At 39.9% G+C, this 14,587-nt stretch overlaps 3 protein-coding genes across 4 annotated transcripts in view; all 3 read right to left on the reverse strand.

Moving 5' to 3' along the window:
- The window catches only part of LOC107586883 (zinc finger protein 106-like), a 10,310-nt gene extending 6,653 nt beyond the window's left edge, over positions 1-3,657 (reverse strand). The window contains exons 1-2 of the mRNA XM_016274431.1: positions 3,590-3,657; positions 3,470-3,485 (exon numbers count right to left, since the gene is read on the reverse strand). Of these exons, the coding sequence (XP_016129917.1) occupies positions 3,470-3,485; positions 3,590-3,657 (84 nt within the window). The remainder of the gene's footprint in view (positions 1-3,469; positions 3,486-3,589) is intronic.
- A 308-nt stretch (positions 3,658-3,965) lies between these two features.
- The window catches only part of LOC107586852 (zinc finger protein 106-like), a 12,441-nt gene continuing 1,819 nt past the window's right edge, over positions 3,966-14,587 (reverse strand). Inside the window, exons 2-11 of one of the 2 annotated variants that reach the window (XM_016274401.1) lie at positions 12,599-12,697; positions 12,149-12,210; positions 9,634-9,828; positions 6,708-8,489; positions 6,220-6,616; positions 5,730-5,799; positions 5,481-5,635; positions 5,323-5,383; positions 4,827-5,090; positions 3,966-4,739 (exon numbers count right to left, since the gene is read on the reverse strand). In XM_016274401.1, coding sequence (XP_016129887.1) covers positions 4,021-4,739; positions 4,827-5,090; positions 5,323-5,383; positions 5,481-5,635; positions 5,730-5,799; positions 6,220-6,616; positions 6,708-8,489; positions 9,634-9,828; positions 12,149-12,210; positions 12,599-12,652 — 3,759 coding nt within the window. In that variant the 5' untranslated portion in view covers positions 12,653-12,697 and the 3' untranslated portion in view covers positions 3,966-4,020. Of the gene's footprint in view, positions 4,740-4,826; positions 5,091-5,322; positions 5,384-5,480; positions 5,636-5,729; positions 5,800-6,219; positions 6,617-6,707; positions 8,490-9,633; positions 9,829-10,306; positions 10,486-12,148; positions 12,211-12,598; positions 12,698-14,587 lie in introns of those variants that run through there. The other variant, XM_016274400.1, reaches the window with a different exon arrangement.
- Positions 13,442-14,587, reverse strand: part of LOC107586884 (transmembrane protein 206-like) — a 12,097-nt gene continuing 10,951 nt past the window's right edge. Inside the window, exons 7-8 of the mRNA XM_016274432.1 lie at positions 14,413-14,520; positions 13,442-13,525 (exon numbers count right to left, since the gene is read on the reverse strand). Coding sequence (XP_016129918.1) covers positions 13,442-13,525; positions 14,413-14,520 — 192 coding nt within the window. The remainder of the gene's footprint in view (positions 13,526-14,412; positions 14,521-14,587) is intronic.

A 14,587-nucleotide genomic window follows, 5' to 3' on the forward strand; every position in this document is an offset into this window, starting at 1 on the left:
GTGTATTTGGTGTAACAGAATATGTTGACATGCTTTATGTTCAAAAAACACATTATTTTTCAAATACTGTACATTATTGTAGATCCTCTATGCCCCGCCTCTCTCAAACGCTTCGTTTTCTACAAAGTCCCTCCTTCCGACAAGCACAGTCTGCTCTGATTGGCCAGCTGACCCAGTGCATTGTGATTGGCCGAACACTGCAAGCACTCGTCGGAAATGTAACGCCCCTTACCATAATCGCGAGCTTCCATCTTTCAAAATAAATGTAAAGACAGAGCCCGAAAGGGGAACAGAGTCGCGTGACAGACACAGTGCTCTGTGACCCCCTCTCTCACTCTCTTAAGTACTAATATTACTAAAGCTAAATCAAAATACTTAAAAACAAAAACCCTAAAAACTTAACTAAAATATAACATTTATTTAACTAACTAAAATTATAATTAAATCCAGAAATCTAAAAATAAAATTTAATTCAAAATATTAAAAAAACACTACAAAAGTATATAAATAATACTAAAATAACACTGATGTCCAATTTTTTCTTCTTTTTTTTTCATGCACAAAGTGAATGGTGACAGGTTTTCAATAAATAACTACTTACATTTTTAAGCCGTTTAATATTTATTACGTTTTAATTTTAGTCATTCAATATTTATTAGATAATACATACTCTACTTTTATCAATTCTACTTCTAATATTTTTCATCAGCTTTCATGGTGCTTTTTGTCCTTTTTGGTGCTAGACAGTCCGTAATAACTCACTTTAAATACTGTACATGGAAGAAAATATGGAAGTTTGCATTTGGTGTTCCACTGATGATAAAAAGTCATTTGAGTCTGGAGCTATTAATTGGTGACAAAAATGTCATTTTAAGTGAATTATTCCTTTAAATATCAGGTTGTTCCTCACACAAACCTAGTATTAAAAAAAAAGTTGTATGAACTATTTTATGGTACTTTTTGACAATATGAATCACTCTACTAAAGTGAAACCTGTGTATCTGATAACTTTCATGTTCTACTGAAGAAAAAAAAAGTTGCAAACAACATCAATGTGAATAAATGATGACATTTTCATTTTTGGGTGGACGATTTCAAAAGCAGTGTGAATCAAAGTACCTTGAGGTTGTAACAGCGGATGGTCTGGTCACTTGATCCGGAGTACAGGCGCTGTTGCAGGCCTCCTCCACATGACACCAACAGACAATTCACTTTACTCAATCTGCTGTGTTTTCTACCATCTTCAAAGCACAACAGCCAAATGCTTGTTAAACAATATCTTCCATCTTTCAGAATTGTTACTAACCTCAGAGATCTTACAGATTAAAAACACTTTTTGGAAATCCCATGTTGCTTTTCTGACAAACTATTAAGGTATTTCCACACTCTAGTCCTAACTACAGCTAGTTTGATTAGAATTTTTCACTGTGATCTAGATCACTTTCTAATCACACTGTTTTACACATGCAGATGTACCTGCGATGCAAGTATAAGAGATCCATTTATCATACAGTGTATCATAAAGTGCATAAACTCATGATAGACTGAAGTCACTGATGATGTTCTTTGATAATGTAAATATTCTTTGCTCATTTACTGTAGCTGCTGTTTGAATGATTGAGGAAATGTAAGCATTCAAATTAGTAACAATGTTACAATGTTTCTATAAAATCGTTAAATCATGTTAAATACAAATTCAGTCATATTAAAAATATTTTAGAACATCCATTTGCTACTTGACTAAAAATATATAATGTGTAGTTAATAGATTACATAAGGCTGCTTTTAGCCGTACCCTGGGGCCCACGAATGGCCAAGGCCAGCATAAAAAGACGCTCAGGACAGTTGACGGACCACTGCTGCACTTTGTCACGGAAGCTTCATTTGCACGTGTTTTTAAACCTTGCCAAAAGTAAACATTCAAGAGATTTTAAAGCATGCAAATACCCGTCTTGGTGAGTATCCTCGAAATACTGTCGGTTATGTCTTAAGTGAACATAAACAGTTGAAAATGTCTCTTAAAGTGACCGCGCCTAATTTACTAGCTGCTGTCGGTCGGTGTCCTTAAAGGGGTCATATGATGCAATTTAAAATTTTCCTTTCTCTTTGGAGTGTTACAAGCTGTTAGTGAATAGATAAGATCCCTAAAGTTGCAAAGCGGTCCACGCCCTCCTAAAACACCTCGTTCTAACACGCCCCCACATGTCTACATCACTGTGTGGGAAGATTTGCATAACCCCGCCCAAATGTTCACGCAAAGAAAGAAGGCGTAACTTTTATTCTCGCTGTAGGATTGTTGTTGCCGCCAACGCTATGTCGTGGAGATGCTGTGTGTTTTGTTGTGAAAGCCAAACTACTTTGTTTGGCCTTCCAAAAGAGGACGTTATCTGCTTCGTCATGCCTAGAGATGATCTGTGCTGGTCGCTGAGGAAATACATCAACTTCGCGCTGTGGATCGCCGGATCGGCTTTCACTGTGAACGAAGCGGAGTCCAGCCCGGGGTCGTCACATGTGGTTGCCGCAATGCTCCTTTGTCGAATCTGCCGGCCGTTCCTCACTCAAGCCCGCCGTGTGTGACGCTGTGTTTCTCGTTTTGAAAGCGAAACTACTCTGTTTGGCCTTCCAAAAGAGGACACAACTAGAAATCAGTGGTCAAGTTGTATTTACAACACTGTTCCAGAACACTTCAACCCAAATATTCAGATGTGTGCTGCGCATTTTATGGAGGACTGTTTCCTGAACCTGGTAGAGTAGACTACAATGCCAGCTGTTCTGACTCATAGACTGTAAGTACGTTTTTTTATATTTAAACAATTTGCCACTGTTAATTCAAATGCGAGTTTTGAGCAGTGTAGAGTAGCGCTTGTTGTTCGTCATTTCTCAGATCACAAATGCAGACATGGTTTTAGGTTTACGCGGCACAACGCAACACGTAAAAAGACAGTATAAGTCATTATAATCCGTAATTATGTCCCCACTGGATGCAACAAATGCCTCGTTTATAATGGGTTTTTTAATGTTTTTGTCTCTTCGCTCCGGCCGGACAGGGCATCACAGTATGGTAAGGGGCGTAACATTTCCGTCACATGCTTGAAGTATTCAAGCACGCACTGGATAGCTGGCCAGAGCACACCTCGCTTTTCAGACAGATGAGCTTTGTAAAAATTGACGCGTTTCAGAAAGGCGGGGCATAGAGGAGAAACAATAATGTACAGTATGTGGAAAATAATGTTTTTTTGAACCTTAAACCACATAAACACATTTCATTACACCAAATACACAAAAGAATGTTCTTTTTAGCAACATCATATGACCCCTTTAATGTTAATCTAAGAAATTAAAAGAGAGAAAATCACTTGCTGCTCTTTACTGAATTACTTTGTAGTTCTAATAAGAATTAATCTGTATTTAATTTATACAGTGAAGACTATGCAATGATATTTTACATTTGATTATTTGGATTCTGTACCTGGACATCTACAAACCTGAAAAAAGTTAAACATTGTTTAATTTGTATCTTTGCTCTATTTATTTATTTGTGCTATTTACACGATTTCAAACAGGGCCCACGGGTACAGCCTGCACCCACAAACTCCAGCTACAGCCCTGATCGGCGATCTCACAGCCTAACGACAGGACGATATGACTATGGAGCATATTGCCCAGCACTACACTGCAGACGTAGAATAAACTCAGTTTGGTCCAGATTTGAAGAATTCATATAGAAGTCAAATTTCAAAGGATCCCTTTTTACTTCACAAGATTACGATCATTGCTGTAAGAAAGGGGTATCCAATCCTGCTCCTGGAGGGCCACTTTCCCGCAGAGTTTAGATCCGGTCCTAACTTACACACCAGAACCAGCTAATCAAGGTCTTTAGGATTGTGAGAAATCTCTAGGGTAGTGTGCTGTGTCAGGTTGGAGCTAAACTATGCAGGCCCTCCAGGCTCAGGAATGGACACCCCTAATCTAAGATATTAAGAATAATCATTTAGAAAATCCTAGTTCAAACCATGAGATTTACCTTTCACAAGTCTTGACTATACTGCTAGTATCAATTTCACTAGTGGAGGTGACTTCATTGCAGGCAAGATTTTGAGGGTCTGTAACAGCATGGTCTGTTGAGTATGCAGTGGCTGACTCCTTGGCCTTCTTTTCAGGCCTCTCATCTGGGTCTGAAGAATCTAGATTGACAATATCAATATCAAGTGGGGGAAGCTCCACCATCTCCAGTTCAGAAGAATTAGAGTGATCTTCATTCACTGGCGGTGTTGCTAGCTTGGTTCCCTGTGGTTGTGCCTTTGAAGCATCGGTCACCACCATCTCTTCATTTTTATCTTTCTCTTCTGGTGTGGAGGGTGAGACGTAGGTGCTGCTGGATCCCCGATGAGGTCGACACTTGCGGGTAGGTCGAGAAGCAGGCAGCTCTGCGTCAAGCTCAGATTCGCTGATTTCAGGCTGCTCGTTCAACTTTGCTTTATTAAGACACTTTCTCTTCTTTAGCTTTCGAACACGCTTAACTGGATTAGTTTCTAGGGGGTTAGAGGGAGACAGTGGCTTAGGAGAGAGGGTCGCAGACATAAATGAGGAAGATGGGTTGGCTAACCCCTCTTGAGAGCTCAAATTTCGATGAATTTCTTTGACAGGTGACAACTGTAATCTGTGAACTGAGGAAGCTGCTGTCAAAGCCATGCTTGTGGCGTCTTGTGAAGCCTTTATCTTAGTGTTGAAGGTACCATCTGTTTAAGACGAAAAATCAACATTCTATAATTCAGTACTGCTACAAATAGCAACCTCTAAGCTGCAATTTAGTGATTGGAACCTACCTATTTGACAAGCTGCAAACACAGTTTGGACAGGTGCGGTATTTTGAGGTGCTGAGAGGGGGCTTTTGACAAGGTTAGGCTCAGGAATGGGGTTACATTGAGAGATGGGCTCCTGCTTTATGGTAACAGGCAGTGAGGACATTGAAGAGGATGAGTGAGCAGCTGTTGTTGAGGGAACAGGATTGGTGATCTGAGAAATCTGGGTTGATGAAGACGTTAAGATCTCCTTACTGTTCCTCTCTCTTTCTTTTGATTCAAATTCACCTGAAAAAGAATTTTGATGTCCATATTTATTTCATTATCAGTAACAAATAAGATTTTATAAGGCGCTTACTGTCATACCTGATGCATACTACAAACTGGCCATAAACCAACATTACAGGTAATTTGTACAGTATGAAAGGATATGTGGTATTAATCTGACTATCCTTATTTACATTAGATATATAAAGTTAATAAATATGATTACATGACTCCTGCTTTCTGATTTTTGTACCTTGCATTCCTTGAAGTATTTCAATGCGCTTGGTTCTCAAAGAGTTCATCTCATTCGTCGCCTGTAAAATCGTTAATAAAAAAAACTGTAAAATCAAGTGGCAGCCCAGTGAGAGCTGAAAACAACTGAATACAGTTCTGTTAATGCTACCGTCTTACCTGTTGTTTGACCATAAGCAAGCGCTGTACTTCTAAATAGGCAGCTTGCAGTGCAGCACGTGCCTGAATAAGACTGTTGTCCACAGCCTGAAGAGAGATGTTAAGCTCCTCCTCACGTAGAGACACAGCCAGCAACTGATCCACTTGCGAGCGTTCTGCAAAACACAATACATAGAAACATTAAAACACTCAAATAAAGACACTGCATTGTTTTGGTTCACAAAACATTGCATAAAATAGTTTCCTTACCTTTCTTAGCCTTAATTTTTTGCCTCTTGTTTTTCCTATCTTCATTAGGAATCTCTGGAGACACTACATCCTAGTGGAAAGATCCAACAATTAGGTAATGGCAAGTATTATATTTCATTTACGTTCTTCTTGCATTAATGTTTATGTAGAACAGAGGTGCCCAATTCTGTTACTGGAGATTTACCTACCTGCAAGTGTTCAGTTCCAACCCTGATCAAACACACCTGTTTCTAATTATCGAGTGTTGCTGAAGATCTTAATTAGATGGTTCAGTTGCATGTGATCAGGTTTGGAGCTGAACTTTGCAGGAAGGTAGATTTCCAGGAACAGGATTGCGCACCTCTGATGTAGAACATTTGAAAAAATTACACTGGATGCTGCTTTTGAAGGCAGCTATGTAATGTAGCAGGTTGCTAACTATATTAGAATTAGATATACTGTGTTTCTGAGTATGTCAAGCATAAACCATAGTAGAAAGTATGAAGCTTACCCCAGGAGCTCTGCGTTTCTTCCCAGCTCCTTGCGTGTCAATCAGTTCAGTCTCTGATATACAACCACCGACTTCTTCAACTTCCTCAGGGCCCTTAGAAGGCCCTTTCAAACCTTGATTCTCCAGAGAACCTGTGGACTGCAGCTCCTCTCTCCTCTGTGGCTGTGAGGGGCCACAGGCAGGAGAGTCCCTCACTGGGTCTACAGCTTTGGGGAGGGAGATGGTCCCAGCAGGGCTTTCTTTGACCACATTGCTTTCAGACAAGCTTCGCTTGCGGGAAGGCACTCGACTAAATTCAAACAGAGAGTCCCAATGAAAGCCCTCAGAAAGAGGTACTTCATCTTCATCCATTTGGTTCGGACCCACAGGTTCACAGGACACCATTTCTATACCAAATCTGAAAAGATTCAGGACAAATTAAGGTATGAAGGAAGGAAGTAACAATTTTACGCGAGTAAACAGAAAATGAAGCAATTCTCATGCAGTACCTTGGTAAGCCCTTGCCCTGCTTCTTCCGGTTGACTTCCTGGTAGACCTGGTCCCAGTTCACATTTCGCCTTGAGCCAGAGGAGCTAATCAGCTGTCGCAAGGTGGGTTTAAGTCCTGCATCCTTCTCAGTCTCATTTTTTCGTGTGCCACTCACATTTCTAATACGTCTGGCAATATTCAAGTTGGGTTCATGGGATGCTGCTTTGCCTTTGGGGCCCATATGACGGTTCAGATCCCTTTGGAGACATGCAGGTAATGCAAGCTTGCTTAGAGAGGGCACAGAGCCACCTGTAGTTTGTTGGGACCCCTCACCAGCGGAGCACAAACCTTCATCCAGTGTGTCCATGACTTGATCTTGTACTGCTAAGTGAGGATTTTCTTCCATTTCACCACACTCCTCCTCATCTTCATGGTCCTTAGTGGAGGTACTAACTTGTAAGGACTGCAGAGACGGCCTAGAGTCATTGCGCACATTGCCAAACTGTACTGAGGTCTCAGTACTGGTTAACTGCTCTCGGTCATTGCTAAAACGTCTGACAAAACCCAACCTTTCTTGACCTTTGTTCTTGTTCAGTTTCTTCTTACTCTCTTGTAATTTTTGAGTCTTGATTAATTCTGAACTGTCTACTTGCTCTTTCATCTGAGGCACAGCCTTTGATGCTTTGAGGCAGCTCTCTGTACCAGACACGTCACTAGGGTTATTTCTATTAAGCAATGTCTCTTTAGCTTTTCGCAGCATCTCTGACAGCAGACTATCTTGCTCTGCATTGGAAGTGGCATGTTGTGCGAATTCAGAGCTTGAATGGGAATGCTTAAAACCTTTGGAGCTGACAAAGTCTTGACTTCCTGTTTGTCTGAGATTCATTTTTGAACCATCTTCAGCTAGCTTGCTGGGCTTCTCTGTTTTCCTAGTGGTGGAGGTGGAGGGGTAGGTAAAACTATCCATGCTAGTATTGCCAAAGTTCTTGAAGGAACTCTTCTGCTCCCTGCAATCACTCTCTTTAGGTTCTGTGGGTTTATAATGCCAATTTCTTTGGTCTGCCAGGGATATCCTCTCCATGTCCTGGCTGCCCTCTTTGAAACTTTGTGCCTTAGAGGTTTGAGGAGATCCCACATCTGACTTATCTAACATTGGCTGAGGGTTAGTCTGAGATGAAGGATCCCCAAGTTTAGCTGGTGGATATGGTGCCCATCGGTGAGCCTTCTCTGACTTCTGACCCTTACCTTTGTTAGGATCATGCTCTCCACCAGATTCTTCTATACTCTGTTCACCCTGTGTCCGATTCTCAGAGCTGCTGGGTGTCTTCTGAGTCTCTTTGGCAGACTGTTTAAAGAACCTAGGTGGTGACATATATTGTCTATTCCAAGGGGCATTAAACTGATTGTTGTTCCAGGGAAATTGCTTTCTCAGCTGTGGAGGGCAGACTCCATAGCCACCTTGTCTACCACCCCAGAAATTTCCTTGGTTGTGCAAACTCCCTCCCTGACGTCCAACAGATTCCCATTTCTGCAAGTCAGGCGGTCCTTCAGCATGCCATGTGGCACACCTAACATCTCGGCTGAAACTTTTGCCACGTTCAGGGGATGAAAATCTCAAATTCTGCCAATTGGAGCCTCTGCCCCTTTTGGGCATCTGGGGAAAGTTGGGATAGGGCCGGTCCCAAGGCCCACACTGCTGGTACATCAAAGGCCTTGGCCCAAGCCACTGAGTCTTAAGTTCCTGCCACCTCCTGCATTGCTCCTGCTCTTCTTTAGCCTGCTTTGCAGAAGCCTCTTCGTTCCTAATAGAGTTCAGCATAGAACGGAGACATACAATGATTTATTTTATTGTATTGACACACTCAACAATAAGGACAAGTGAACAGCATTATGGATAGGTTAAACAACAATGCATGTAAATTCAAACATGGGAAGAAACACAAAAGCAAGTTTCTTTACAGTTGGAAATAAGATCATTAAAACTGCTAAGAATACTGCCTTCCCTGTCTTCCGGTGATGGGATACAGTTTGGCATGTGACAGAATGACAGCTGTTGATGACCCACTGTTTGTGAAAATTCTACTCTTTGTGGCATTCCCCACCAAAACTCAGAAATTACCCACATTCAGAACCTTCATTTATTGTGCTCAGAAGAAACCAAATTGCAGACTCAAAGTTTGCTTATTCATCCCTGAATGAATATACCACACAAAGAAATCTGTGTAACTTTCACTGTTTCAATATCAAACTAATTTTATTGGATCAAACTTTTATTAACGAGGAACTACTGATATTTGTATTCATTTATTCTTATTTCTGTCTTGAATTTGCAGTGATCATGATTTTTTTTTTTGTAATCTTCACACAACAAAGATCTTGAGATATCTAAATGTTTCATGGCTGACCACACAAATTTTTTATCCTGTGTGAGATCAAGGGAAAACAATGTCCAAAATAAAGATAAAATATAAATAATGTATTACTTGATTTATTACTTGTATTATTTGTATTAGGTATTTGGTACTTGTATTATGTATTAGGGCAAAACAGCAATGGATTTCTGTCATTAATTAATGTCTAACACTTCACTTGCATGGTGCATAAAAATAGCTGGTGAGGTCAGACTATTTAAAGACATAGTGCCCATACTGTTTAAGGGTTGAGCTGGAAAGGCACGGTGTGGTATGCATCCAAGAGTGTGAGAGTGCAAGTGTTGCAGTCATGGCCGTTTTTGGCCTCGCATGAAACCAGACTCCAGTGTCAGAACTGTATGCAGAATAGTTTAATATAGAACTGCAGGTGTTGTGGTAACCAACAGATGATTAAAACACTAAGAAAACACTTCAGTGACAAAGACTTAAACACTACCATGCAATTAATCACTAGATAACAGGTCTGCAACCACTATCAATGCTATACAATTCAGCAAGCAAAGCAAAGACTCACCTGATCATTTCCTTGCGTTTCTCAATAAGCTGCACAATGTCCTTGTCAAAGTACTCTTCATCTTGGTCTTCTTTTGTGGGCCGGTTCTTCTGATCCTCAACATGCTGTTTATGTAAAGGGCTGGAGATGTGACTCGCATAGTCGGTCAGGCTGACCTCCGATACGCCGCAGACCCGACACTCGTGTCCACAGTCCCTGGGGACGCAGGGTAACATAGGCTGCTCAATGCTTCCCTCGGGCATAGCTACTGCTTCTGAGTGGCTGTCTAATGAGTTAAGGTATTTTAAAGAGATCAGGAGGCAAACTGACTTCAATCATAAAATAAAATCCAACTAGTTACTAAAAAGGAAAAGAAAAACGCAATCTTCCTGATCTTGTGGTTCATCTTCAGGGGCTTTACAAATGGTTTCAAATGAACAGGCAAGAACAGAAGGCGCTGGGAGATCTTGAGCTCAGAGGGGTAACCACCCTCTCAGCAGCTGCTGAGCCTTAGCACGCTGTCATGATGGAGTCCGCTGTGCTCTGAGACGAGGGTTGGGAGAGCTGTTGGATTTTGGTGTGTGAAATCGTATTCCCCCCACCCTCTGTCTCCACCTTCCTCTGCTCTTTAGGGCTGCAGCAAGGGTGGGACTCTTTGGCTAGCTGTAATGGTCGCATAGTCGGTCAGGCTGACCTCCGATACGCCGCAGACCCGACACTCGTGTCCACAGTCCCTGGGGACGCAGGGTAACATAGGCTGCTCAATGCTTCCCTCGGGCATAGCTACTGCTTCTGAGTGGCTGTCTAATGAGTTAAGGTATTTTAAAGAGATCAGGAGGCAAACCGACTTCAATCATAAAATAAAATCCAACTAGTTACTAAAAAGGAAAAGAAAAAAATGCAATCTTCCCGATCTTGTGGTTCATCTTCAGGGGCTTTACAAATGGTTTCAAATGAACAGGCAAGAACAGAAGGCGCTGGGAGATCTTGAGCTCAGAGGGGTAACCACCCTCTCAGCAGCTGCTGAGCCTTAGCACGCTGTCATGATGGAGTCCGCTGTGCTCTGAGACGAGGGTTGGGAGAGCTGTTGGATTTTGGTGTGTGAAATCGTATTCCCCCCACCCTCTGTCTCCACCTTCCTCTGCTCTTTAGGGCTGCAGCAAGGGTGGGACTCTTTGGCTAGCTGTAATGCGAGCTGCTTACAGTCGCCGACTTGAAAACCCCTCCCTGCCATAGTTGCTGTCTTTAGTGCCAAACTTGTGAGCTGATAGATACTTGCTGTTGGCAGATGGTCTATCCCTCGAAAAATGGTGTCATGGCAGCTTGCCATTTTGCAGTCAGCAGTCTGTTAAGTTGTTATTTCTAATTTAAAATTCTAAAGTTTTTGGGCGATTGAGTACTATGACTGTGTTATGATTTGATTAAACAAATGATTATTTACGGCCCTAAATTAGTGCTCTGGTTAATTCTCAGTCTAAACATTAAGCTACACTGATCTTATAAGCAGCATTATTACCAAGATGCAATTGGCTAAAATATGACAAACCTCTCATAATCATGGTTATGTGTGTTTGGACTTTAGATTTCAATACCCTCCCCATTTGAGAATGTCATTCTCACTTTTCACATTCCAGAGATATACATAATTGTCACATGAGGCAGTTGTCATTTGTCGGCCTTGCCAGTTGTTTCCAATGTCCCTATATATATACACTCTTGGGTTAAGGCAGCTGCCTCGGCTTATCTATCCACTGACCAAATGAGGCACGTGCCTGACAATACACGTTTTTCATCTTTGACCAGAAATATTCCACTAAAGAATTTTCTAAAATATTTTCCATGAACTTCCTAGTTTACGTTTGCTGCATAAGGATGTTTTTAAAATTATTTAAACAGAATTCTGGGGTGGATTTCTAAATTTTGAATCTAAAATGTTGCCTTAAGCGTATATTTATCTATTGACTTATTTACTTTTTATTGCCATGCCAGCATCAAGGCTATTTTCATGGCGATCTCAGAATAAATTTCACAAGGTATACAATTAACCAAAAGTTAAAAAAGACATTTCAAATCTACACTAGACAAAAATTCTAAAATACATTCAGGTGATACATTTTTAAATAAATCAGTTAAAACACACCTCTGAATAAAACCGTTGTCTATTTACATTAAAAACAGTACAATCTAATCAAATATGCTTCACATTTTTTGTTTGGCAAGTAAGGCATGATGGTGGTTCTTCACCTTTTATAATTAGCGTACAAATGTCTCAAATAACGCTGATATTTGAAGAAGGCTCTGTTCTCTGAATTTTAGATTATTGTATTGATAGTGTAAAGATGAGTTTCCCAAACTTGTGTTTGTGAGTTGATGAAAAGCTAATAATTAATCAGAAAAAATATAAGAAAACCAAAAATGAAACGCTTATTAAAAAAAGATTAAATGTTTGTTTACCTGCCTGTCAAGTGACCATTTACTGACAAAAAGGTGGATTACATGATAGTTGGTAACATTGGTGTGTAACATGGGTTCTTACCGTCCTTTCAGATTCTCCAGCTCCCGGTGGTGCAGCATACTTCTCATGTGCTCTTCCATCTCCTAAAAATGAAAAAGATACCATTAAAATATAGCATTGTGAAATGACAGTAATTTCAATAAATAACTCTAAATAGGAATTTATTCTTATATGCAAGACAAAGGTTTTTTGCAACCAAAAGTCTCAAAACAAGAAGAGCAAATGTGCATAGATCAAGACAATTGCCAACATGAACAAGTAGCCTAAATTACAGTTTGTCACACAAGGACTCAGGGCAAATTGTCACATTCTAGCAGAAATGGGAGATGATGTATACTTAAATCGCCTGCTTTGATCCCAATAAAAGATTTAAAGAGTGCAGACTTGCAGATCTTGGTAATGTTTGAAGAAATATAGGCACCTAATTCAGCTGGGAGAGCACAGTGATTTGCATTTAATCGTCAGGTTTACCTGTTTGGAGCTGTAGACCGTTTCACAAAGAATGCATTTCTGTTCTTTAACCATGTTGAATGATTATTGTATCTCAGGCCACCACAAATAAACAGGGTTCTGCATAAAGAGACAAATAACAATCACATCAGGTAGCATTTTAAAAGTGTCAAATAATTAAAATCACTTGCCAAGAATAATTGTCCTGATTTCTCATTTCATCCCTACACACACACACACACACACACACATACATTCACACACATTTAAATGGTCAGCATACATCAAAACAAAAATAGCTTTGAAATAACAAAATTGGATTTGGATTTATAAAAGAATACATAAATACGTAAAATATTGGATTAATAAATTATATCATATATATTATATTATATATATATATATATATATATATACACAGTATATGTGTGTTAAAAATATATAAGCTAAAAAAATTCAATAAAAATTAAACTATTTGATTAAATTAACAATGAATCAAAAACAAATAATTAATGACATCTTTATGTACAGATCTTCTTAAACAGTCAGAAATCTGTAATCTTGAAACGCTGAAGTCATTTGGCAGTTACTCTTCAGTACTCTGTCATTGACTGAATATGCACCACCTGTTCAAATGTAGCCAGCGACAGCATTCAGACTCAGCCATGCACATAGCTCAAAGATGACTGACCTTTCTTGTTTATTTCATATTGCGGAGGCTCGTATAAGGGTTTGCCAAATCTTACATTAGATTGTGGTGTATCAGCAATGCATGAGGTTGGACAAACTCCATAAGGAAGGAAAGAGGGTCAGTGGCTCTGGCTCCACTGCAGGATGCCAGAGGACACAAACTAGGGACAGCACTCAAGTCAAGAAGCTAAATGCAGCCTGCTGAGAGTGCAGCACACAAGCCAACCACAAAACCACTGCAGGGTCGTGTCCTAGCATCTTCAATTCACAAACAGAGTTTGGAAAAACCCACTGCACAAACACAGTTTCTACACGGTGTAAGGGACTGTTCATCCAGAACATGTTTTGCATTTAAAAATTTGACCTTTGTTAGAACGCTGTGCTGCGAGATGCAGCGGTCAAACACGTCAGTTTAATGCATGTTTACATAAAATAACCAACGGAACAGCAGTGCAGTCAAAAGCTGTCTACACAAGGCGAATAAAAGCAATTTTTTCCTGTTGCTGTACATAGTGCAAACATATGTAAAATGTCAGAAACAGAAGCTGAACAGAAAGAGAGTTATAAAAAAAATTGCATTGTTAATTTACATAAAGCATGTGTGTATTGTGAAAAGCATAATACAAATACAATTCACTTGATTTAAAAAAATAATAATAGGGATGCACGATATATCGGCCACCATATCGGTATCGGCCGATAAATGCTCATTTTTTCTGTTATCGGTATCGGCCCAATAAGAAAATTTGGCCGATATCTTAAAGCCGATAAATAATGCATTATTTCCTTCAGACACTTCAGATGCACGCTGTTCGTTTGCAGCCTTTTGTGCAATTGTACGTTGTAATATTGTTTATTTGATGTATATCTGATTTATCTCATATAGAATGCGTTTGCTTAAGTTAAAAGAGCGCTTCAGTTTACCAGTGATAAACTCAAAGCAGTGCACAACATTAATAACTATGATTGGGAATGTTGTGTATATAACATTCTAATGAGAACATTATTATAATAAAACGTTGTGAATTATTTGGGTTTAGTTGCTGTGTTTCAGCGCGTTGATATGGGAAGAGCGCATCCACAACAGGATCACACATGCTGACTTGGTAAATAATGGTTTAATATTTAATAATATGCACACTTACATCTTTGACTTGCTGTATAAATGGATCTCGCCATTGGAAGACAACAAAGAAAAGCTCATTGGCTTGCTCCTGTGGAGGCCTCTTGTCGAAGTACTTCACCACATTGGACTGAAATAAATATGGATGATTCATCAAATACTCAATATTTGTGGATCAAATGTAATCTTTTAAGAAT

The sequence above is a fragment of the Sinocyclocheilus grahami genome, unplaced genomic scaffold (genome assembly GCF_001515645.1).
Source record: "Sinocyclocheilus grahami isolate Dianchi unplaced genomic scaffold, SAMN03320097.WGS_v1.1 scaffold86.1, whole genome shotgun sequence".
Lineage (NCBI taxonomy): Eukaryota > Metazoa > Chordata > Actinopteri > Cypriniformes > Cyprinidae > Sinocyclocheilus > Sinocyclocheilus grahami.